We start from the raw sequence: 24,595 nt of genomic DNA, 5'->3' as shown, positions 1-24,595 counted from the left end.
TGTGCCTTAACCAAGTAAAAACTAGGTATTTTTAAAAAGTTGATTATTAATAGGAGCAATTAGTTAAATAATTGAGTACGGGAAATTAAAGATTTGTTATTTATTTATTTGACAGAGATCACAAGTAGGCAAAGAGACAGCCAGAGAGAGAGAAGAAGAAACAGGCTCCCTGGTGAGCAGAGAGCCTGATGCGGGGCTCCATCCCAGGACCCTGGGATCATGACCTGAGCCGAAGGCAGAGGCTTTAACCCACTGAGCCACCCAGGTGCCCCTGAATACGGGAAATTAAGAGAAGAAATCCTTTGGAGCTATGTTTGATTATGCTATTAGCCCATGATAGCTCTAACTTGTAGAAGTGACAGAAGAAGGAGAAAAGATTCGAATGACGTAGAAAAAAAAGATAAAGCCTCAAACTTTGTGGATGAGAACAAGTCGTGTGAGAGTTTTCATCCTCCCACGTTAGGAAAATTAGATAATAGAATTTACTTAGTTATAAATATGTTGGCTTTAAATTTGTGCTGCTATTTACCTCATGTTCTCAACTTAAAGATTTAGTTTTGAAAAAAAATAAAAGGGTTAAAACAAAAAAAAAATCAAGATCCTTATGCCAGCTTTAATGAAATTTCTATTTGTGGAGTTAAGTAAGAGTCTGCACCTTATGGGGGCACCTGGGTGGCTCAGTTGGTTAAACATCTATCTTTGGCTCGGGTCATGATTTCAGGGTCCTGGGATCAAGCCCCACATTGGGCTCCCTGCTCACTGAGGAGTCTTCTTGTCCCTCTCCTCTCCCTCTGCCCCTTCCCCTGCTTGTTCTCTCTCTCCCTCTCAAATATATAAAGTCCTTAAAAAAAGTCTACACCTCACCAAACACCTTAAGTAGCTTAGGTAATCACAGCAAAGAGGAGAGTCCCTCAGTGACCTGAGTTCTGTATTCTGAGTTCACTTAATGGCACCTGTCTGCTCAGCTGTGAGTTCCCACACATCTTCCCAGTTTCCCATGTTCTTTCCAAACCTTTACCGTGCTTCCCAGGATCATCTCCTCATCCCTGATTTTGTAGATGACTAGCTCCTGCTTCACATAGTAAATAGAGCCCAACAGGCATAACCTCCACTCGCTTCCTCATCCTCCTTTACTTAACTAATCTCTAATCCCGGAAGAAGAGGTTTCCTTGCAAGGTATCTCTCAAAATCCCTCCTTTGTGTTGCCAGAGTTCCCCAAACTCTGTTTGTTCCTGCTTATATTTCTTAGTTTCCTTCTCCCACCGCAACCCGAAATGATCTGACCCTGACCCAAGACGGTATGGCCCAGATCAGCATGAATTTCCTGGTTTTTACATCTAGTGTTCTCTTTTCAAGCCTCAGCCTCTATCTCTGCACCATTTGTTCCCATTGTCACACTCCTCTGCTTAAAACTTCTTGTGGCTTTTCATGTGCTCAGAGCAGGCATTCAAAAACATGGAACCAGTAGTTCTGATATCTTTTTTGAGCTTTCAACCTGTATTTTTTTTTAATATTTAATTTATTTGTTTGAGAGAGACAGAGCACAAGCTGGAGAAGGGAGAAGCGGACTCCCCACTGCACAAGGAGCCTGACTTGGGACTCGATCCCAGGACCTTAGATCATGACCTGAGCTGAAGATAGACGCTTAACTGACTGAGCCACCCAGAGGCCTCTCAACCTATATTTTTTAAGGGATGTTACTACCTGAATCTTAAGCCTTATAGCTAAAAACAAAGTTATGATTTCCTCTGATCTCCTCTTGCTAACTTCTTAGTTATGTTCTAGGGTTTCATCATTTTACCATGTGCCCAGGCTACATACCCTTGGGTCAACCTTGACTACTCCTCTTTCTCTTATTTCCCTTTGGCTTCTGATTTCTGATGAATATCTTCCAAATCTTCCTTTCCTTTCCTACTATAATTTCTTATGACTGTTGTCTCTTTCCATTTCTGGTCTCTTGTATGGATTATTTCAGTAGTACATTCAGGGGGTTTTAAATTTGGATTTCATGAATAGACCTCAGAGGATCTAAGAATATCATCAAAATTGCTTGCACATTTTTTGTACATGTGCATTTTTCAGGACAGGTCCATTAGACTATTCCATGGGAAAGAAAGTAAGAGAATGAGAGACTAGGACAATTTAAATGAGTTAGTTCCACTGATTTCTCTTCTTTCCATGCCTGCTCTTTGCTGTTTAGTTCACCAGCTCAGGGCGCTGATCTCTGAGTAGCGAGGCACGTTAAGACATCGAGAAAGAACAAGTGACAGCAGTCAGTTCAGCTTGGCAGTCAGGACAGTCCAGCGGCCACAGGTCAGAGGCTTTCCAACACCAGAACCATGTCTTAATGTACTCCAGAAGCTCAGGAGAAAGCTGGGGCATCTGTAGGGAGCTGTCCTCCTAAGGCCTCTGGACCCATTTGTTTAAACGGTTCCAAAGGACTTGGAGGAAAATGAAAGTTTAATTGGCAAAAATCCAGAGCCGGCCAGTGAGGCAGTGTCCCCAGAAAAAGGTTAAAAATATTCCTCCAACTAGACTTTTACCCTCTCATCTTTGTTCTTCAGTCCTCCGTTCACTCTACCAGCAGAGTTAGTTTTTATCTTTTTATTTTTATTTTTTAAGATTTTATTTATTCATTTGACAGACAGAGATCACAGTAGGCAGAGAGGCAGGCAGAGAGAGGGGGAAGCCTGCTCCCTCCTGAGCAGAGAGCCTGATATGGGGCTCGATCCCAGGACCCTGGGATCATGACTGAGCTGAAGGCAGACACTTTAACCCACTGAGCCACCCAGGCGCCCATAGTTTTTAAACATATATCTCATTGTGTACTTTCCCTGATTAAAAACCTCAGGGTTTTGGGGCGCCTGGGTGGCTCAGTGGGTTAAAGCCTCTGCCTTTCGCTCAGGTCATGATCCCAGAGTCCTGGGATCGAGCCCCGCATCGGGCTCTCTGCTTGGCAGGGAGCCTGCTTCCTCCTCTCTCTCTCTGCCTGCCTCTCTCCCTACTTGTGATCTCTGTCAAATAAATAAATAAAATCTTAAAAAAAAAAAAAAAAAACCTCAGGGTTTTTACAAAACAAATTAAAAACTACTGGGCATGGTGTCAAGGCCTTCCAACGTTGGGAACCTGTCAGCCTGGTCTCCAGGCACTCCCCACCCCCTCCAAGGCTGTAGTCACAACAGGTTACTACTGGCTGTTTTGAAAGGACAGCTTCTATGTCCATACCTCTATGCCTTTGTTTGATCATGCTAGTTTCCCTTGTTAGGTGCCATTTCCTCTCCCATGCTCAGTCATGAACCTCCTGCTGTCCTTCAAGGCCTGCACTAAATATTATTTCTTCCTGTGTCCATCCCTCATTTTCTGCCATCACCCTGGCGAAGTCAGTCTCTCTTGGCCAGGTTCCAAAAACATTTCATACATATCTCTGATAATATCATATTATATTGTAGATAACCTGTTTTTATTTCTGTCTTTCCTACTAAACCAGAAATGCCCTGCAGGTAGGGACTGCCTTTTTCATGTTTGTATCCCTAACACCTAGTTTCATGCCTAGTCCAAACAGGAGCTTAATACACTTTTGTTGAATGGAATTACTTACGAAGAGTTTTTATGACTCATTTAAAATTAGAGACCAATGCTTATTTAATAAGTCAGAAGAGGCTGTAATAATAGTAGTAATAACAAAGTCCCATTTCCACTGCTTATTCAAGTAACTGCTTCCTTTGTGGAAGTGGATTTTGAAAATCTTCACTTGTCAATGTATATTTTTTTAAAAGATTTTATTTATTATTTATCTGACAGACAGAGATCACAGGTAGGCAGAGAGACAGGCAGAGAGAGAGAGAGAGGGCAAGCAGGCTCCCTGCTGAACAGAGGGACTATGCGGGACTCGATCCCAGGACCCTGGGATCATGACCTGAGCTGAAGGCAGAAGCTTTAAACCACTGAGCCACCCAGGCGCCCCGTCAATGTATATTTTTGATGTGCTTGCGATCCTGAAAGAATTATAGTTCTAATGCAGACTAGAGCTTCTATTCCTTATTTTTGTCATATTGAGTAGATTTGGTCATTTCAGAGAGCTGTACGAGCTACAGTAAGTTCCATGGATATGCATTTTATCTCTTTCAGACTTCATGGTGATATATTGAATCATTTATGAGTTCATTTAATTCAAACCACATTAAATTGAGCATTTTCCACATATGAAAACAGAGTTACGGAGTTAAGATTCTAGTACAGGGGCGCCTGGGTGGCTCAGTGGTTTAGGCCGCTGCCTTCGGCTCAGGTCATGATCTCAGGGTCCTGGGATCGAGTCCCGCATCGGGCTCTCTGCTCAGCAGGGAGCCTGCTTCCCTCTCACTCTCTCTGCCTGTCTCTCTGCCTACTTGTATCTCTCTCTGTCAAATAAATAAGTAAAATCTTAAAAAAAAAAAAAAAAAAAGATTCTAGTACAGACAGTCCCCAACCTATGATGGTTTGACGTAATGATTTTTTGACATTATGATGGTGTGAAAGCAAGATGCATTCAGTAGAAACCATATTTCAAATTTTGAATTTTGGTCTTCCTGGGCTAGAGATAAGCAGTACAATATTCTCTCACGATTCTGAGCTGTGGCACCCACATCTCCCAGTTGCCTGTGCCATCATCACAAGGGTTGTCTTCAACTAGCAGTGAGTTTATCAGGAGGTAGCCTCATCATAAGTTGAGGCCGATCTATGTTATATATTATGTAGTTCTGCTAAGTTTGCAAAGTCCCAGTCACTATAAGTATGTTTTTTAGGCATTAGTTCACTTATGAAAGTAAACACTTCCATAAATGAAGAGCTTCAAATAATTTTTTTAATCTTTTTTTTTTTTTTTTTTTAGGATTTTATTTATTTGTCAGAGGGAGCACAAGCAGGGGGAGTGGCAGACAGAGGCAGAGGGAAAAGCAGGCTCCCCGCTGAGCAAGGAGACCAATATGGGGCTTGATCCCAGGACTCTGGGATCATGACCTGAGCCAAAGGCAGATGCTTAACTGACTGAGCCACCCAGGCTTCCCTCAAATAATTTTTTTAAATTGTCATCTCTCCTTCATTTTCTTTGAGTTTTGTAGGAAAGGAGTCAACAGCAATTTACTTATTCAGCCATTTGCTGAGTACATATTATATGTTAGACATTATGGTGGATGTTTGCAATTCCAGATTGACGAGCTAGCACCTGGCCTTGAATAGTTCATGGTCTAATGGAGAAGGTATATAAACAAATAATTGCAATTTAAACCTTGGAGAAGAGGAAGGAAACTCCTTGAGAAGCCGTGATGAGATTAAGATTGGATGTATCTACAGATGAATTTGTGGTTAGAGAATGAGCTGAAGGGAGTTCATACCTGATAGTCTTTTTTTTTTAAATACGAAGTTGGAGGGGCGCCTGGGTGGCTCAGTGGATTAAGCCGCTGCCTTCGGCTCAGGTCATGATCTCAGGGTCCTGGGATCGAGCCCCGCATCGGGCTCTCTGCTCCGTGGGGAGCCTGCTTCCTCCTCCTTCTCTCTGCCTGCCTCTCTGCCTACTTGTGATCTCTCTCTCTGTCAAATAAATAAATAAAATCTTTAAAAAAAATAAAATAAAATACGAAGTTGGAATCTAGGTCTTTTCTATGAGTTAAACACGTAGGGTAGCACTTGAGAAGAACGGTGAAGATCTAGATGATTAATGTAGAGAATGGGAAATGGACTAACAGAAACCGGTAAAGGGCGGTGTGCAGTATTGAGAAGCAGTGAACATGGAACCGAAAGTGGGTAAAAGGAAATTGTGAGACTATCAGTCAGGACAGTGGTATAATTTTCTCTGGCTGTGCTCTGTGGCCAACACGTAGGTGCAGTAAAGTCGTATTGTGTTCAGGCCTGTGGGATGAGTAGAACAGAAGTGTAAGAAGGCCAAAGAGTTGAAAGAAAGTATAGCTTACTGTGGAAGGACATAGCGTTGTGAGGAAGTGGATAAACTTGGAGAAAGTTAAGAAATTAGAGGAGGAGGATAAGGCCTGGTACTTTGTAGGTCCTCAGCAATTCTTCATTTTCTCCTTTCTGGCTCCCCTTTCCTGTGCCGTGTTTTACCAACACCATGACCACCTGCCTCTGCCGTGGTTTATATGAACAGTTTCAAGTCATGATGGTAGCAGTTGGCTCATAGGGTAAGATTAGCAGCCAGGTTTCGAAGTCTTCATCAGAAGTGCCCCAGTCATTTGGATGCTGGCAGTGTCTGATGAGGCTGGCCTTGGCCTCTAGGAGAAGCTCGCGGCTTACCCCCTCATCCCACTACTTCTTGTGCTCCAAGAGTGGATTGAGGGCAAGGACATTTCATTGGCCATGGTTCTCAGACCAGGAATTTATTTGGTGATGAGAAAACTTAAGACCCTAAGCCTTCAAGGGTTTCCACTGAGTTCCCCTTGTCTCTACAAATCTAACCATAAGCGCACATCTCATTACTTTCAAAGATTTAAAAAGGTGCCTTTTTTTGACATACAGAAGTAATGACCGTATTGGCAACCCAAAGGGTATTCCTTTTTTTTTTTTTTTTAAGATTTTATTTTTTTATTTGACAGACAGAAATCACAGGCAAGCAGAGAGGCAGGCAGAGAGAGAGGGAAGCAGGCTCCCCGCTGAGCAGAGAGCCTGATGCGCACCTCGATCCCAGGACCCTGAGATGACGACATGAGCCGAAGGCAGAGGCTCAACCCACTGAGCCACCCAGGGGCCCCACAAAGGGTATTCCTACTCAGAATCTAAAATACCTAGTAGAGTTGGTTGTACCTTGTGATTTCTTTTATGTGAGTTATTAAATGTATTGTCATAATTTTTTTGAAGAAACAGTTTTTAAGGCTTTCATTCCAAATGAGGACTAACTATCATACATGGAAACATACTATATTTCATTCCCAGAAATTTCCTTTTTCACCTGGACTTTTGAGTGTAACACCGAAATCTAATAAGTCATTATTTCACAGAATGCTTTTTTGCTGTAGTATATAAGGAAAAAACTCATAAGAAAAGAGTCCTGCATCCTAAGTGTAAAACTGCAGGAAAGGTGAGAATTCCTAGAGTTAGTAAAGTGAAACCACAGGTCATCAGAATCTTAGAAATGGAGTAAATGCTCATGAAGAAATCCTGGGGAGTCTAAATCACCAGTCTTGCTCTTTCCCTATTGTTACGGATACCTTTTAAGGCATTTAGCAATGCTTGCCTAGAAAAGAATTGAATACTGTTCTCTTGAAATTTCATCTTCACCTGGGTGGTGTTGAGAAAAGCATGTGCCTCCCTTGGCATTAGTCACATGAAGTAGGACATTCAGCTTTATCCACTAAGTTGTAACATCCATCTGGATCCTATGGATTGCTCTATACCAGCCAACTCAAAACATGTTTGCCCATTCTTCAAGGGCTTGTGTTGACAGGTAGACCTGTAATTTCTATGACTAAGATATGGTTTCCATAGCCTACCATATCATAATAGATTTGTGTTGGGTTAAATTTGCCTAAAAGCAGATCTCTTTTATTCTTCAACTTTAAAGCAAAAGATAATGGAAAATAAGTAATACTTCCTAATTAGGTATTTAGGTCAAAGAGACATTTTCAGAGTTAAAAGTATTTGTTCTAAATGATAGTTCAAATATACTTTTCTAAAGACCTTTAATTGGCAACTTTCACACTCAAATACTGGTACTTGTATAAGAAATTTTTCTGGATTTTCTATTTTAAAAAAGAGTTTTAAGAACACCTGGCTGACTCAGTCAGTAGAGCATGCGACTCTTGATCTCCAGGTCATGCGTTCAAACCCCAAGTTGGGTGTGGAGCCTACTGAAAAAAAAAAGAGCTTTAGTTGTTCATTCTTGTTCTGTTCAGGCACTTGGATATTATATGTTAATGACATGACTGTAGTTTTCCTAACACGCATATGAAGAAGAAAGAAGATTTTCCTTTCGATGTCTTACTTTGATTTTAGGTAATTGATATAAGTCTGTTTTCTTTTCCTTTTTAGGTTGCAAACATGTTAAAGGCATCCTGTTATATGGGCCGCCAGGTTGTGGTAAGACTCTCTTGGCTCGACAGATTGGCAAGATGTTGAATGCAAGGGAGCCCAAAGTGGTCAATGGGCCAGAAATCCTTAACAAGTACGTGGGAGAATCAGAGGCTAACATCCGTAAACTCTTTGCTGATGCTGAAGAGGAGCAAAGGAGGGTAATATTAATATAAGTATAATTTAGTGAAAGTTTGTTACCGCTTTTATGATGAATGAAACCAAAGCTAAGGTGGATAACTTGTTACTGTGATCCATGTTTTGAAAAACATGCAGGTAGAATTTATTTAGTACTGAACTATATCACCAAACCAAGGATTATGGGGTATTTACATGATGTGAACATGTGCCATTACCGACATGGACATAATACCAAGATCAATGATTATATAAGCCAAGGTTTTGCAAAAACAGATCATGAATTTATTTTCAGGTGTCACTTTTATTCCACATTACTTTCAGAAAGTAAAACTCATTTATCCTTTGGCAAAGGGGGAAACTAAATTCATAAAATGACTTGTAGAATTATCTAGATGTAAGGAGCAGGAGCTGAAAGCAAGTTTACTTACCACTGAGTCTCCTCAGTGGTATTCCTTTCATGGAGTGACAGGTATGAATTTTTAGGTCTCAAAGGAAAGTTTGATGTGGGTCTTAGAAAAAAAATTAATTAAAAGTCAAAGCAGAGTTTACTAATTGTTATGGTTAATTTTATGTGTCAGCCTGATTGGGCCTCAGGGTGACCACACATTTGGTTAAACATTATTCTGGGTGTGTTTGTGAGGATATTTCTGGATGAGATTACCATTTGCATTGGTAGACTGAGTAAAGCAATTGCGCTCCCTAATATGGGTGGGCCCCATTCAATCAGTGGAAAGCCTGGCTAGAACAAAGGGCTGCTCCTCCTCTGACTAAGGGAATTTCCTACTGCCTGACTGCTTTTATCTGGGCCATCAGTTCTTCCCTGCCTTTATACTCAGACTGAAACTGCCTCCCTTGGAAGCTCACTCTCCAGCTTGCAGGTCCTACCATTGGCTCTCTTGTGTCTCCAGCTTGCCAAGTGCAGACATGGGACTTGTCAAGCCCCATAATTGGGTTACCCAATTCATTATAATTCATCTTTCTGTAGATAGATATAGATCTATATTTAGATCTATGTAGATCTATCTCTCTACGTGTGTATATTTTCATATGACAATAGGGATGATTCTATAGATCCATCTTACTGATTATATTTCTCTGGAAAATGCTCAGACACTAATACTAACATATTTATTTCATTGACAGAAGTTTAAAAACAATGCCATTAGATTTCTGCTTCCAGCAATACAGTAGAGTAGGTAACCTGAAAACCTGCCTTCTGTAAATACCTTCAAATGCTGGGTAGAATATAACTAAAATCATTTTAAATGCATGATTTAGTTCTCAAGAAAGAAAAGGAGATATCTCCAGAAATGAAAAGAAAACCCTAAAAATTAGAGTGGTAGAGATAAGAGTTGCAGCTTTTTGTTTTGGTAATCTATGACTTTGGGTTTTAGTACCTGCTAGCCGGCAGAAAATGAGTCCTTGAGCCCACTTCAGATGTGGACTTGGAACTGGAACCTTCAAAGGGGTTGTGTCCTCAATGAAAAGAATGGACTAGAAATTGCTCACTAGCACAAAGAAATAACAAAGGCATTAAACCATCTGTCTGAGTTCTTCAGTGGGATCTAAAGAATCTTTCATGGGAATTCTGAACTGTGGTTTCTTACCTCATGCTTAGGATTTGAAAACACACACACACACACACACCCTTCACCACTACCACCAACATCACCACCCCCACCCCTGACTTATGTGGTCTGGGGCCCCCGTGCTGAGAAATTGATTTAAAGATGAACCCTGAACTAATAATAGCATGGGGTTGATAGATATTAACAAACCTCTGGGGAGGAGGAGAATGGAGGCTCAGAAAAAAAGATCCTAGTGTGTAAGGTCACCATCCCTTTGGAGATATTAGCCATTTCTGGAGGGAGCTGCTAAACCGCTGTGCAGCCCTTTTGACAGGCCAGTGGGAACAATGGGCCAGAGGTTAAAAATGAACGGCTCACAAAGAAAGGACACCTGATGAACATGTCTCAGTTTTAGCTGGGACCCTGGAAGGCTGCACAATAGAAGCAGGGGTTAACCCGAAGTAGACATGCTCTCACAGAGGCCAGCTTTGAATTGCATCTCATTTCTCTAAAATTAAATTGAAGCCTCCTAAATCACTGGTGCCCCTCGGCATCCAGCAGAATTGTAGATCCTTCCTGGAGGAAGGTAATATCATGCAAGGCCACAGATTATGAGTTTACAAATGAGATGCCTGGTTATAATCAAAAGCAGTCGTACACAAACACATAGATAACTTGAAGAAAGAGAAACAAAAGGTGATAGAAATTGGGCCTCCAGATATTGGAATTCTCAGATACAGGCTTTTAAAGTAACTTCGCTTAACACGTTCCAAGGGAAACAAGATTGAGGATTTTGGCCGAGCAGTGATTTGTTTAAAAAAAAAAAAATCAAATGGAAATTCTGGGAATGAGAAATTCAACAACTGAAATTAACTCAAATAGATGGGTATAAATAGCAGATTAGACACCGCTGAAGAGAGGATTGGTGCACCAAAAAGTTGTTAGACAAAAATAACCAGGGAAAGGATGAAAGCAATGAAAAGTACCAGAAAATACCAATACAAATGATGGAAACTGGAAATCAATTGAATGTTTTTTCTAAGAAGTTGAGAGAGAAAACTGTTAACTTAGAACTTTGTATCCAGTAAATGGATAAATCATCATGTAACATACAATGAAGTATTACACAGTAATAAATAAACAGAATATGGTCATATGTAGTTGTGAGTGTCACAAATAAATATTGAGCAAAAGAAACCAGACAAGAAAGAATACAGTCTGTATGATTTCATTTATATAAGGTTCAACTAAAATATAATATTTAGGGGCGCCTGGGTGGCTCAGTGGGTTAAAGCTTCTGCCTTCAGCTCAGGTCATGATCCCAGGGTCCTGGGATGGAGCCCCGCATCGGGCTCTCTGCTCAGCAGGGAGCCTGCTTCCTTCTCTCTCTGCCTGCCTCTCTGCCTACTTGTGATCTCTGTCTCTGTCAAAAAATAAATAAAAAAAATCTTAAAAATAAATAAATAAAATATAATATAATATTTAATGATACAGGCCTAGGTGGTAAACAATAAAGAAGAGTGAGAAGTAATTTCCATAAAAAAATCAGTTTGAGGTTGCATATGGGAAATAATGGGGAGGGATACTGAGGAAGAGTTGTGAGGACATTCACTCACGATGCTGGTGCTCTTCTATTTCTTGTTACATTATATGGATATTCATTTTGTGACAGTTTCTTGAAACATGCTTTCATATTTTGTGAACTTTCTCTGTATACCATAGTTCACCATGAAAAAGTTTCAAAGAGGTAAACTTAATATCAGTGCATGAGACAACAATAATAGTCATCAATACAGGTTTTTTTTTTTAAGGTTAGAAGTAAAGTATGGAACAAAACATAGGGGAAGTGGATTAAGTCTGTGTAAGATCTTTGTATTATTTGGGAAGAAGATAGTATTGTTAATAACATCAAGCTTTAAGTTAGATGGGTATGTGAAAATTGTGTATAACTTTCACCCTTTTCCAAAGCGTGAGGAGGAGCTAGAAGAGGAATAGCAAAAACTCAAATTCTTTAGAAGGCATGACTCAGAAAATGTGAAGATACTGAAAATGTAACTTCAAAAAAATTTTCATTTACATCAACAGTCAAAATGATAAGTACTAGAACTAAGTCTTTTTTTTTAAGTTTTTTTTTTTTAGATTTTATTTATTTGATAGATCACAAGTAGGCAGAGAGGCAGGCAGAGAAAGAGAAGGGAGGAAACAGGCTCCCCGCTGAGCAGAGAGCCGGATGCAGGGCTCGATCCCAGGACCCTGAGATCATGACCTGAGCCGAAGGCAGAGGCCTTAACCACTGAGCCACCCAGGCGCCCCTAGAACTAAGTCTTAACAGGAAAATTAAAGGAGAAAATTATAAACATTTTTGAGAATCTTTTTTTAAGAGCTAATAAATGATAAATGATATTTATGTGTGGGAATCTGACAATATCATAAAATAATAGATCTTCCCATATTAATTTATAAATTTATGCTTTTCCAATCAAGTCTGATGGGAATTTTTTGGAATTTGACAACTTGAATTTTTGGGGGGGGGGATACTTTTGAAGAGGCATGAAAATTTTCAAAAACTATGAAGAACTTATTTCATATCATACTGGGAAGCTGTAGTAATTGAGACTGTTATATATTCTTGCATAAATAGACCAAGGAAACAGAATAGAACACAGGAAGTACTTGTTATATGAAAAGTGACAGTACAAATGAAAGGGGAAGGAATATTTCATGAATCAGGATGAGATCATCGGCTTTCTGTTTCGATTAAGGTAAAATACAGTCCTTATCATATCATACAGAACTACAAAATGGATTTGCAAAAAATAAAACTTACCAGAGGAAACATTTTTAGAAGAAATCTAGGCAAAAAGCTTTAAGAATTGAGGCTAGAGAAGAATTTCTTTAAAAGGGGGGGGGTGCCTGGGTGGCTCAGTGGATTAAAGCCTCTGCCTTGGGCTCAGGTCACGATCCCAGGGTCCTGGGATCGAGTCCTGCATTGGGCTCTCTGCTCAGCAGGAAGCCTGCTTCCCCCCCTCTCTCTGCCTGCCTCTCTGCCTACTTGTGATCTCTGTCAAATAAGTAAAATAAAATCTTAAAAAAAAAAAAAAAAAGAAGAAGAAGAAAGAAAGGTATTTATTTATTTATTTATTGCCTTCCAGGCACCCCAAGAAGAATTTCTTTATCAAGATTTGGAAATCAAATCCATAAAAGAAAAAAATGTTAATTTGGTTACATTAATATAATATGAAGAAAATTCCCTCTGACAAAATACACTGAATAGAGATGTATCAAACTGGAGAGGATATTTGCAGTGTATATAATCCACAAAGAACTGGTTTTTTATAAATTATCTGTAATAACTACTTTATAAAAAGTATGAAAAAGGCAAATACCACAATTTAAAAAATAAAACCAACTAACAGGGACACCTGGGTGGCTCAGTCAGTTGAGTGTCTGGCTCGGTTTTGGCTCAGGTAATGATCTCAGGTCTCTGGCCTCGGCCACATTGGTTCTCGAAGGCGTGGGTCCTAGTGGATTGGTACAAGTCCAGTAATTCACAAGTCCAGTAATTCTTCAGGCAGTCCCAGAAACAATTCAGTTTTACCATTCATCCCTAATACTACAATATTTTCTGTTTCAAAAATCTTTTAAACACTCAGTGTACCAAGAAAAATTGTCACCACCATTTACTATCTGGGTTGAAAGAACTCCTTTTTTAAAATTTTAAGTTATTTTACAAATAATTTACAAATGTAAGAATAAAAGGGAGTGAAAGACTATTATATATTTAATAAGAACTTAAATATAGCAAACTAAATTTTTATTCCATATTTTCTTGGTCTTGAAGATATGGACATAGCTATCTATATCTATGTAGATATCTATACATCTATCTCCATCCAAATGGGCAGGAGCCTGAAGGTAACTAATGGTTCATCAGTTATCATGCATGAACTTATACATACCGATTCTAAGTTTTATCTTTTTTTTTTTAAGATTTTATTTTGTATTTGTCAGAAACACAGAGAGCATGCGCACAAGCAGGAAGTGCGGCAGGCAGAGAGAAGCAGGCCTCTTGCTCAGCGAGGACTCTGTCCCAGGATCATGATCTGACCTGAAGGCAGACGTTTAACTGAGCCACTAAGGTGTCCCTGATTCTTAGTTTTAAATACATCTCTAATGGGGTCCAGCTTGTCATTACTTCTGGTTCATTTTGTACTTGCATTGTCAAGACATAATACTTGAAGAATTTTTTTTAATCCTTATTTTGTTAAAGAGAGGAGGGCCACCAGATACTCCATAATTGCAAAACATTTTCACTTTTAGATTTGTTTACACCTTTTAGAATGGTCACATTTTTTAATATCTATATCACCTGTTTCTTATCATCTCTCTGTGTAGTACCTGCCTTCAGCATCCTTCTACTTAGAAACCATATCAAGGAAATTTTGATGTGCAGATGAAATAAAAGATGAAAGAATACTGTCATGTGTCCTTAACAGAAAAATGAGATGGTCTAGTTTCTTGTCACAGAATCTTGCACAATGAAGATTTTTGTTGAATAAGTAACTAGATGAAAATCCCCTTTTTTTGGTCCCAAAAATATATTATTCACTCATTCTTTATTTTTAACTTGAGAGAGAGACAGCGTGCTCACAGGGGCGAGGTAGGGGTGGAGGGAGAGGGAAAGAGAAACTCAAGCGGACTCCCCACTGAGCTCAGAACCCAGCGCAAGGCTCACTCTCCCCCTGAGATTAGACCTGAGCTGAAACCAAGAGTCAGCACTCAACCGACTGTGCCACCCAGGCACCCTTCACTCATTCTTGAGCTTGAGAAAATTTATGCAGAATAACATCATCTGAGGGCACATAGTCTGATATTTTACTTATAATCATCAATTTCATCATCTTCATTAGAGTCTCAAGTGCTGCCGTATCACTCCACATTAATCTTTGGATTAGATATAACACGTGTGACTTATTTTACCCTACTAGTTTTCTTTTCTTTGCCGTAATGGCCAGAGAGGGGGGAATCTGAATTCTCTACGTGTTCAGTTAAAGCTAAGACCAGGGAACAAAGATGGTGGATGGTGTCTCCAGACTTCTTTTATACCTTCTTGAAAGATGTTGTAATTTTTTGGACAACACAGTAAGAAAACTTACAGGGTGATGTAAGAAAACAGGGTGATGTCATAGCGGTCGTGATTTCACTATTGCATTATCCCTCTGAGCAATTCCATCATTCTTTCATTTTTCTTATCATCTTAATCTTTTTTAGGATAATTAGGAATCATTGATGAGTAATAATGATGTCGTTTCTAAAATGTTGGAAGAGCATAATATATCTTAGATTTATAAAAAGTTTCAGTGGACTCATATGGTGCTTGCAAGATAGAATGAGTTTTATTCTATTCCATTTTTTAAAATATATTTTCCATTTTCTTCTGTGGAAGACTTCTAATTTAAAAAGTCATGAAATGTCAGTATTTACAAATAGTTAAAATCGTTCAACCAAAAAAACTTAAAAAACTGAAATTGTGTCTAAGGGACCCTGATGGTATATTGAGGATTAAACACTAGGTGCAGGTGCGTCAAAATGTCCCTTCTTTAAAAAGACATTTTTTAAAAATCTGTTGTGATAGTTTCCACATGGCCACATAGGTGTTTTGGGTACTGGTTTTAAACTTGCGGACAATTTAAATAAGACACTCTTAATGGTACAACTGAGTTGATAAAGAATTTCTAGGTAGATGTTAATCAAGCCAGCCTTTTCAGTTACACCTTTTCTCAATTCTTACAACCAGGAATGGCTTGGTATTCTCAGCTAATGACCCCATAGAGGGTAGATGTGTGTTACATAATAGAGGAAAGCATCACCTCTGTGATTCTGGACAGTCCAGGCTGAGAGATGAACACTGGCATATAGGTCAAACTAGTTAAATATAGAACAGCCGTTATCTTAGGCAGTTGCAGGGGCTCGACAGCATCGGCTCTGTTTCTGTGGGGGAAGACAATGCAGAGGGTAGGAACAGAGCTAGAGGCCAGTGAATTAAAGAGGATTGCATTGTGGAAATTTAAACTCTTGGGTAAAGGTTTAATTGATGAGTCAGCTATTTAATCTGTGAACATTAATCTTAGTATCTTCCCTACATGACTTCTAATTTATTGGAAGAACTTACCTTTATTTAAGTAACACACCTGTAAAAATTGGTGTGTACTGACTAGGTTAGGGGAAGGTACCTGATGACAGGTCACAAGATTGGTAAGGTTCTGAAAAGGTCAGAATGGTACTCAATTATGTTTAAGACAGAATGTTCCTGTGGACCTACGGTGTTCCTATTGTCTTTGGCTTCCCATCCACACAGACGATTTTTAAGGTCAGACTGAGAAGGAAGTCATGATTCCAGTGGCAACATAAGGCACATTGAACAGCAAAATTCATACATTTTAGCAGCTTTTTGTTTCATGCTAAATTGGCAGACAGCCTTGAATAAAAGTGTCTTATAAAATAATGTAGATTCTCAGGTGCCTGCGTAGCTCAGTCGGGTAAGCATCTGCCTTCAGCTCAGGTCATGATCTCGAGCTTTTGGGATCAAGCCCCACATCCCGCTCCCTGCTGGGCAGGAGTCTGCTTCTGCCCCTTCTCCTGCTCATGAGCTAGCTCTCTGTCTCTCTCTCAAATAAATAAATAAAATCCTTTTAAAAAAAGCTATACATATGTTAAAACTCACAAAACTGCTAACCAGAAAAGTCAGCTTTACTTCATAGTGAATTTTTAAAAGCAGATAAAATATCTTGTTATACTTATATTCTACTGTTCATTTTCTCTGCATGATAATAGTTATGTGTTCATCAAGGTTTCTGAAATGTAACCAGGTTTTTTTTCCCTGAACACTACTTCCAGATTGTTCTCCTTCCTCCAGTTTTAAAAACTAAACTAAAATCTGAAAAAAATTAATTTTCTCAATATAGTCATATTTATTGCACAGATATCTGATGATAAATGGTAGCTTGGTTTCTTAAAAAAAATTTCAACACGAAAAGCTATCATCTTTCCAACTGCAGAAAAGACCGAGAATAAGGAATTAGAACTATACCCGTAGCTTTGCCAAACACTTCTGTATGGTAGGGTATTAATTCTTAGAAATTTTGTGACTGAAAAACTGAGATTCTACATAATTTTTTAAAAAGATTTGATTTATTAATTTGAGATGGAGAATGAACAGCAGGGAGGAGGGGCAGAGGAAGAGAAAGAAGCAGGCTGCCCGCTGAGTAGGTAGCCCGACATGGGGCTCAATCCCAGGACCCAGAGATCATGATCTGAGCCAAAGACAGATGCTGAACCAACTCAGCCACCCAGGTATTCTGTAAAGTAGTCAAAATTGTTATGACAAAGAGTAATGTCACAATACTATGACAAAAAATAATGATAATGTTATGACAAAGAATAAGAGCAAGCTTGCCTAACATTGCTCTATAATAGAGTAGGCTTGTAATGATATAAAAATATAAAGCCCAATAGAAATGATATCTCATTGATGAAAAGATGATTTAGTCTACAGTATTAGATGAGTTAGTTAATTGTTTGAATAAGAATCACTTGGATTCTTACTTCACATATACAAAAATGAAACTGATAGACTGAAAAATTATGTGTAAAGTTAGAATTTGAAAAAGGAAATATAGGTGACCATAAGGGTCTTGTAAAGAGGGGGGATTTTAAGGGTGAAAGTAATTTTACAAACCATAAAATTAAAAATGGGTAATTTTGGCTACTACATAATAAAAAAAAAAGTAGAAGTCCTTCAATTGAAAAACGCCATTGTTCAGTCATCAAGTTCGGAATTACTTTTTAGATTTTTCTAATACTCATTACTTGTGAGGATATACCAAGAGAGACACTGTCATATTCCCTGGTGGGATTATAAAGTGATAAAATCTTTCTGGAAACGTGTTTGACAACCTATTTCAAGGGCCTTAAGATATTCAACACACCTTTTAAAGTAGCAATTTGCATTCAGGAAGTAATCAGGTTTATTGTCAAGGAGTTAAGTACAAAAATGTTTATTATGGGGTGCCTGGCTGGCTCAGTCAATAGAAAATGTGACTCGATATCTGGGTCATGAGTTTGAGCCCCATGTTGGGTATAGAGATTACTTAAAAATAAAATCTTAAAACAATGTTTATTGTAGCAACACATATAATAGTAAAAACTTAGAAATTATTAAATATCTGAAAGAAAGAAATTAATGTGAAGTTAGGGGAGTTCTCTGTGTTGCCAGTCATACAGTGAAATATTATGGAACCATTAAAAATTACATAGTTGTAAAACAAAATTATATAGTTGTATCTATAGCCATGTGAAAGGGCTGAAGATAGTATCTGTACGGAAAAAAGAGATACAGACTACCTGCACAGCACCTAATTAATAATACGAGTTACTTGTAGCTGGTTGAATGTTGGATGATTGTGATTTCTTTACACTTTTTAGTATTTTTCTACATTTTTATAATGATCATGTGTTTTGCAAATAGAAACAAAAATAACAATTTTAAAGTTTTCAAAGAATAGTTAATGTTCAGAATAAAGATGCACTGAGTTCCCAATTTTTTAATTAAGATAAATTTAAAATATAGAAATATATCCACAGAATGTTAACAGCATTTATCTTTAGGTATTATATAGTATATATCATAGGTGTGATATGACAAAACTTATTTTTAACTTACTTCCATTTGTTTTACAACTTTTGCTCAGTTAACATCTAATTCTTTTTTTTTTTTTTAAGATTTTATTTATTTATTTGACAGACAGCAATCACAAGTAGGCAGAGAGGCAGGCAGAGAGAGAGGAAGGGAAGCAGGCTCCCTGCTGAGCAGAGAGCCCGATGTGGGGCTTGATCCCAGGACCCTGGGATCATGACCTGGGCTGAAGGCAGAGGCTTTAACCCACTGAGCCACCCAGGCACCCCTGCATCTAATGCTTTTATAATGAAGTAAAAAAGCCCCAACTCTTCGGGGGGAAAAAAACCCAACATTCTGTCCTTACCAAAGTTTTCATGAATACCAACCATATCTAATCCTGAATCTCGTTATGCCCATCATTTATATTATCCATATAAGTTATATTCATTTTTACCTGTTTTGTTAATCCCTGATTTTTTGTTTGTTTAAAAAAAGAAAAGAGATTTATGGAGTATACTTCCTTCTTTGTTTCCTGTAATAAGAGACTTAAGTACTTGAATATAGATTGTTGGAAGGCCCATGTTAACCTAATGAACTATCAGCATTTGAAAGTATTTGAATCTATTAGAAGTTTATAATATATAAACTATTTTCTTGGAATGATGCCTCTGTCTTCAGTAAACTCAAACAAATCACTGCTTAGTTATATAATATGACAAAGGTTAAGCCTGCTGCAACCGGGACAGTGTTCTCACCAAAACTCAGGGAAAATGGGGAGGGAGTCACCATTCACTGACTTAAGTCAGTCACCTGATAATTATGAGTTCTCCTTTCCAGTAGTGAGATAAGAAATGCATGTCAATGACAGATTATTTGATGGACTGTTCACATTCATTAGTATATAATGTGTATTTTTGTTTAATGGCTATTAAATGTGAGGTTCTGGAATGCCTTTTCGGTTTGTAGAATTCTGAGAATGCACTTCCAATACCTTTGGCAGGGTAGAAGCCATGAGTATACCTGCTGTATTTATTAGTCAAAATGGAGAAAAAGCCATCTGTGATGGCTTTCTTTGACTAGTTTGTGTAGTGATATATTCAAATTATGACCTTTACTCTAATTCCTTCCCTCACCAGCTTGGTGCAAACAGCGGTTTGCACATCATCATCTTCGATGAAATTGATGCCATCTGCAAGCAGAGAGGGAGCATGGCTGGCAGCACAGGAGTTCACGACACTGTCGTCAACCAGTTGCTGTCCAAAATTGATGGGGTAGAGCAGCTGAACAACATCTTAGTCATTGGTATGTTTGCTTTAAAAAAAAAAAAGTGATTTCAAAAACATGAGACACACGGGTTCTGAATTAAGGTCTGTGTAGGTGATGGTTAATACTGTGTTGCCCGTGTTTCCAAATTAGAATCAGGTGATACTGAAGTATCTTAAGTGCCTATTTTAATGTCTGGCCTTAATAGGACAAATAAAAGATGGGGGTCAGTGACTCATAGGTGGATGCTCGTAGCTCAAAGATGAAAAAGGCAGCACAGTATAATGCAGTGGTTTTCACACTGCGTCCCATAGGCCTCCAGGGGCCCTCAGAGGCGCCTCACGGTCAGTGAGTGAGCTTCAGATCCTGTCTCCCAGTTATAACTTCTTTTAACTGTTTCATGTACTGAGGTTCTCCCAAGACGACTTTAAAAAAACAAGACCAAAAAAATAAAATAAAATAAAATTTTAAAAAAGACAAAACTTCTGATATTTATGCAGATTGAAAACCATTGGCCTACAGAACCGGAGAGGGCAAATCATGGTCACATTGTCCCTTCCCACTCTGACAGGTTACTTAGCCTCTCTGAACCTCTGAACTCCCCGAACCTTGAAGTTTTCATTACATTTATATTCCGTTGGCAGGATAGTGAAATACTAAAGTGGAGTCTTCAGGTATTTCCATTAGAGCAGATCAAGAACAAATGATATTTTTATTTGAGAATAATTGGTTTTCCATTTGACTTTTATAAAACATCTTAGCTTGTTTGAGAAATTACTGTTCTTACATATCCTGAAGGGACATTTTCTCTTACTTTTGAACTTTTGTTGTTTTGTTTTGAAATCTGTGCTCAGGAATGACCAACAGACCAGACCTGATAGATGAGGCTCTCCTTCGACCTGGAAGACTGGAAGTTAAAATGGAGATAGGTAGGCAGAGTGCTGTGACCTAACGTTGGTTAGAAAAGTTGTGTATCACGAGGAGCACAATGTTTCCCTGCTTAAGTACCTATAAGAAAAGCATTAGGATTATAATAACTTCTATTTTATTTTCCATTTTACCAGGCTTACCAGATGAGAAAGGTCGACTACAGATCCTTCACATCCACACTGCAAGGATGAGAGGGCATCAGTTACTCTCTGCCGACGTAGACATTAAAGAACTGGCTGTGGAGACCAAGAATTTCAGCGGTGCTGAACTGGAGGGGCTGGTGCGGGCCGCACAATCCACCGCTATGAACCGACACATCAAGGTCAGGAACGTCCGCTAGCGCGTTAGGGGTCTGCAGCTCTCTCAGTGCTCAGTGTCAGTATTCTTTCTCTTGCCTTTCAAACCTGCCAAGGGCTGTGGTAGTGCTGACTTTTGACAAAGAAGAGACATGGTGAAAGGAATAGGAATTGTCCGCTGCCCAGGTTTGGAGTGACAGGAAGTAGAGGTTGGCGGCTTCTGCCCCAGGGTAACCACGGACACTTCTGCCACAGGTTGCCGCCATCTGATACAAACATGGGACGATGAAGAGTTGGAAGAGTTTGATTTTTAATCTTTGTACTGTGTTGAGTTATAACATGCCATAGGAAGTTGGGCTTTTCTGCAATGCTGAATTATGGAGGCTGCTTCTGTTCAGCCCATACACCGAAATACCTGTTTTCTGAGTATTAAACTGGAGACACAAAGATGATGAACCACGACCTCTCTCCTCGAGGAGTTGCGAGTCAGGCGGAGAGACGTGTTTCTAAATGAGTACAATAATGTTATCGATACCATGGTAGGAAGACATACCAGGATACTCCTATGTTGAGAAAGTGCTTTTGGTCTTTACCATCCCTTCTCTTCAGGGATAGATGGATGACACCCAGAAGTATGTTTTCATCTCTTGAAAGCTGCTTTTTCCTGCTTTCAGATTTACACAAGATACCTCTACCTCAATGTTTTATCAGGTCTCAAATTTAATATTCCAAAACCAAATTCACTGTCTTTTTTTTTTTTTCTATTGCTTTCCTTCCTGTTCCTGTTTTCCTGTTTATCCCAATTTCCCAGGCATGAAGCTTCAGGAATATCTTTAATTCCTGCCACTCTACTGTGTCCTACATCAAGTTGCTTGTCAAATTTTGTCACTTCTATCTTGGCAGTGTCCTTCAGTTTGTACCGACCTTCTGTTTGATTAGCTTTCCTGTTTGATACTGCTCTACCCTACAGAACCTTTCAGAACAAAGTACAGACTTCTTAGCCTGATCCTTAAGGTCCTCTAGATCTGACCCTATACAGGCCTTTCCACATGTGTTCCCAGTTATTCTCCATACTTTAGCCAAACTGAAATCCTCATTGGTCTTCAGACGTGAATTTATTTTTTCACTTCTCTGCTTTGGCAGAAGTCTTTACCCTCTTTGTTTACTTCTCTTTAACACCTCGTTCAGATGCCACCACTTTGTTCACACCTTTTCCGATCGTCTCCTTTAAGACGGATGTATTGTCTTCCTTCTTGAAATAGTAATGTATCCCTTAAGGTACTTGCAGTTCACTTTGGTTCATGGTAGCTTTATCCAGCCCTTCTCTATGCCAGACGCTGTGCTGGCAGCAAACGCTACACCTGGAAGAGGTAAACCGCCCACCCTGTGCAGCCCACGGTTTCATCTCCACCTTCAGTAACAGCCAGGACAGGAGAGATGTAAGGAAATAAAGGGTATTCGATGTGGTCAGCTTGTGGTGTGAGAGTGTGCTCCGCAGAGACATTTCTGAGGGAACACATCTCTTGGAGGGGTAGGACATTTAGGTAGAAGGCAAAGGAACAGAGGCACAAAATAGCATGGTGTTTTAGGGTAGTTCAGTATCCCTTCAGCATAAAAGGTAGTGGAGGGGAGGTAGAGGGAGACATTGTGGGGAATAAGTCCAGGAGACTAAAGCAGGGAATGGAGCACAAAGAGCCTTTTGTATTGTGCTAAGAAGTATGGACTTTTTTCCTGCGAGTAGTGCTAAGCCATTGAAGAGTTTTAAGAAAAGCAGCGACATAGTGTTAAAACACAAGCTCACTCTGGCAGCTGTGTCGAGTGGAGTATTGATGGGAGTGGAGTTGGGTTGGGAACATCCTATCACTGGTTCTAACCCGAGGACTATGACCCGTGAGCCATATCCAGTTCACCACCAACTTTGATAAATGAAAGTGATTTTTATTATTTATTTATTTATTTATTTATTTATTTTATCTACAGTGGTAGAGTTGAGTCTTTGCAACAAGGATTGCATGGCCCCCAAAGCCTAAAATATTTACTGTCTCATTCTTTACAGAAAAAGTTCGCCAATTCCTGTTCTAGACTTTAAGTCCATATCTTATTCGTGTCTGAATATCCCACAGTGCCCCAAATAGGTCTAAATACTGAGAACATAGCAGGTGTTTGGTAAGTGCTTCTAAAATTAGTAAACTGAAATATGTATTCTGAATCAAGCTCTACCCATGAGTCATAATTTCCCTACATAATAGAAGTGACTTTGTTCTAGCTCAGGACTGTCAGAGGTCAGGATAGTGTGGAAATCCAGTATTGGGTCCTTTATAGAATGGGGCCATCCATCATCTGTTCATTCTCCCATCCTTTCTTCTTGCCATAAGAAATATCTTTTTTTTTTTTAAAGATTTTATTTATTTATTTGACAGACAGAGATCACAAGTAGACAGAGAGGCAGGCAGAGAGAGAGAGAGGAGGAAGCAGGCTCCCCGCCAAGCAGAGAGCCCGATGTGGGGCTCGATCCCAGGACCCTGGGATCATGACCTGAGCGAAAGGCAGAGGCTTTAACCCACTGAGCCACCCAAGCGCCCCTCCATAAGAAATATCTTAGAAGTGATGGGGACTCAAGAAAAATTGTGTAAATGATGTGAGGATTGTTCCCCACCATACTCATCTTTCATCTTGAGCCACATCAGTGCATCTTGGTATAATCCACAGTGACTGGTGTATTATCAAAGCTTTCATAGCCAATGGCCACTGGATTTTTCTCTTAGTCACTTGTCATTTTTACCACAATAGTCCTATCTCAAAATGTCATTCTAAACCATTCTCTCACTAAGAAACATGCGTTTCTTCAAGTATATATTGGATTTATCTACACACAAAACACTGAGTAGTGGTGGAAAGATCACAGGTTTTATAGTCAGAAGGTATGGCTATGTATTACACTTCTTTGACTTTTTCATTTCTTTCTAACTTTTTTAAAGATTTTAAAAATTTATTTCTTAGAGAGCACGCGCCGGGGGATGGGGGGGAGAAGCAGGCCCCTTGCGAGCAGGTTCGAGCCCAGAACCCTGGGTTCATGACCTGAGCTGAAGGTAGACGCTTAGCCAACTGAGCCACCCAGGCACCCCTGACTTTTTTATTTCTGTAAAGGGGAAATAACTACTTACCTCATCAGGGTTTTGTGGAAATCAAATAGTGTATATGAAAGTGCCTTACAAACCATATGAAAGTTAATTATTTCCATTTTTGTTATTATTGACTAATTTGAGAACCATATATATCCTTTCCAATGCCTGAGTTTCTGAATTCGTTGACTGTTCACAGTTAAAATTTTTTCCATTGTAAATATTAGTTACGACTGTACAGAATATATATCCTTAAGATTTGCAAGTAAAGGGGCCCCTGGGTGGCTCAGTGGGTTAAAGCCTCTGCCTTCAGCTCAGGTCATGGTTCCAGGATCCTGGAATCAAGCCCCACATCCGGCTCTCTGCTCAGCAGAGAGCCTGCTTCCCCCTCTCTCTCTCTGCCTACTTGTGATCTCTGTCAAATAAATAAATAAAATCTTAAAAAAAAAAAAAAAAAGATTTGCAAGTAAAAAGTAGTGCAAATAGTTGATATGCTTGCCTTCACTTTTTTCATGTGGTTACTTTTAAATGTAAGGTAATGTATAT

At 39.2% G+C, this 24,595-nt stretch overlaps 1 protein-coding gene across 2 annotated transcripts in view; it reads left to right on the top strand.

Annotated features, from left to right (window-relative positions):
* Positions 1-24,595, top strand: part of NSF (N-ethylmaleimide sensitive factor, vesicle fusing ATPase) — a 147,812-nt gene that overhangs the window by 68,668 nt on the left and 54,549 nt on the right. For both annotated transcript variants that reach the window (XM_045985642.1, XM_045985641.1), the window contains exons 9-12: positions 8,014-8,213; positions 19,575-19,740; positions 20,556-20,630; positions 20,766-20,953. In XM_045985642.1, the coding sequence (XP_045841598.1) occupies positions 8,014-8,213; positions 19,575-19,740; positions 20,556-20,630; positions 20,766-20,953 (629 nt within the window). The remainder of the gene's footprint in view (positions 1-8,013; positions 8,214-19,574; positions 19,741-20,555; positions 20,631-20,765; positions 20,954-24,595) is intronic.

Source organism: Meles meles, chromosome 18 (assembly GCF_922984935.1).
Source record: "Meles meles chromosome 18, mMelMel3.1 paternal haplotype, whole genome shotgun sequence".
NCBI classification, from domain to species: Eukaryota; Metazoa; Chordata; class Mammalia; order Carnivora; family Mustelidae; genus Meles; species Meles meles.
The sequence above is the reverse complement of the archived record's forward strand: the minus strand, read 5'-3'. Positions and strand labels throughout refer to the sequence as shown.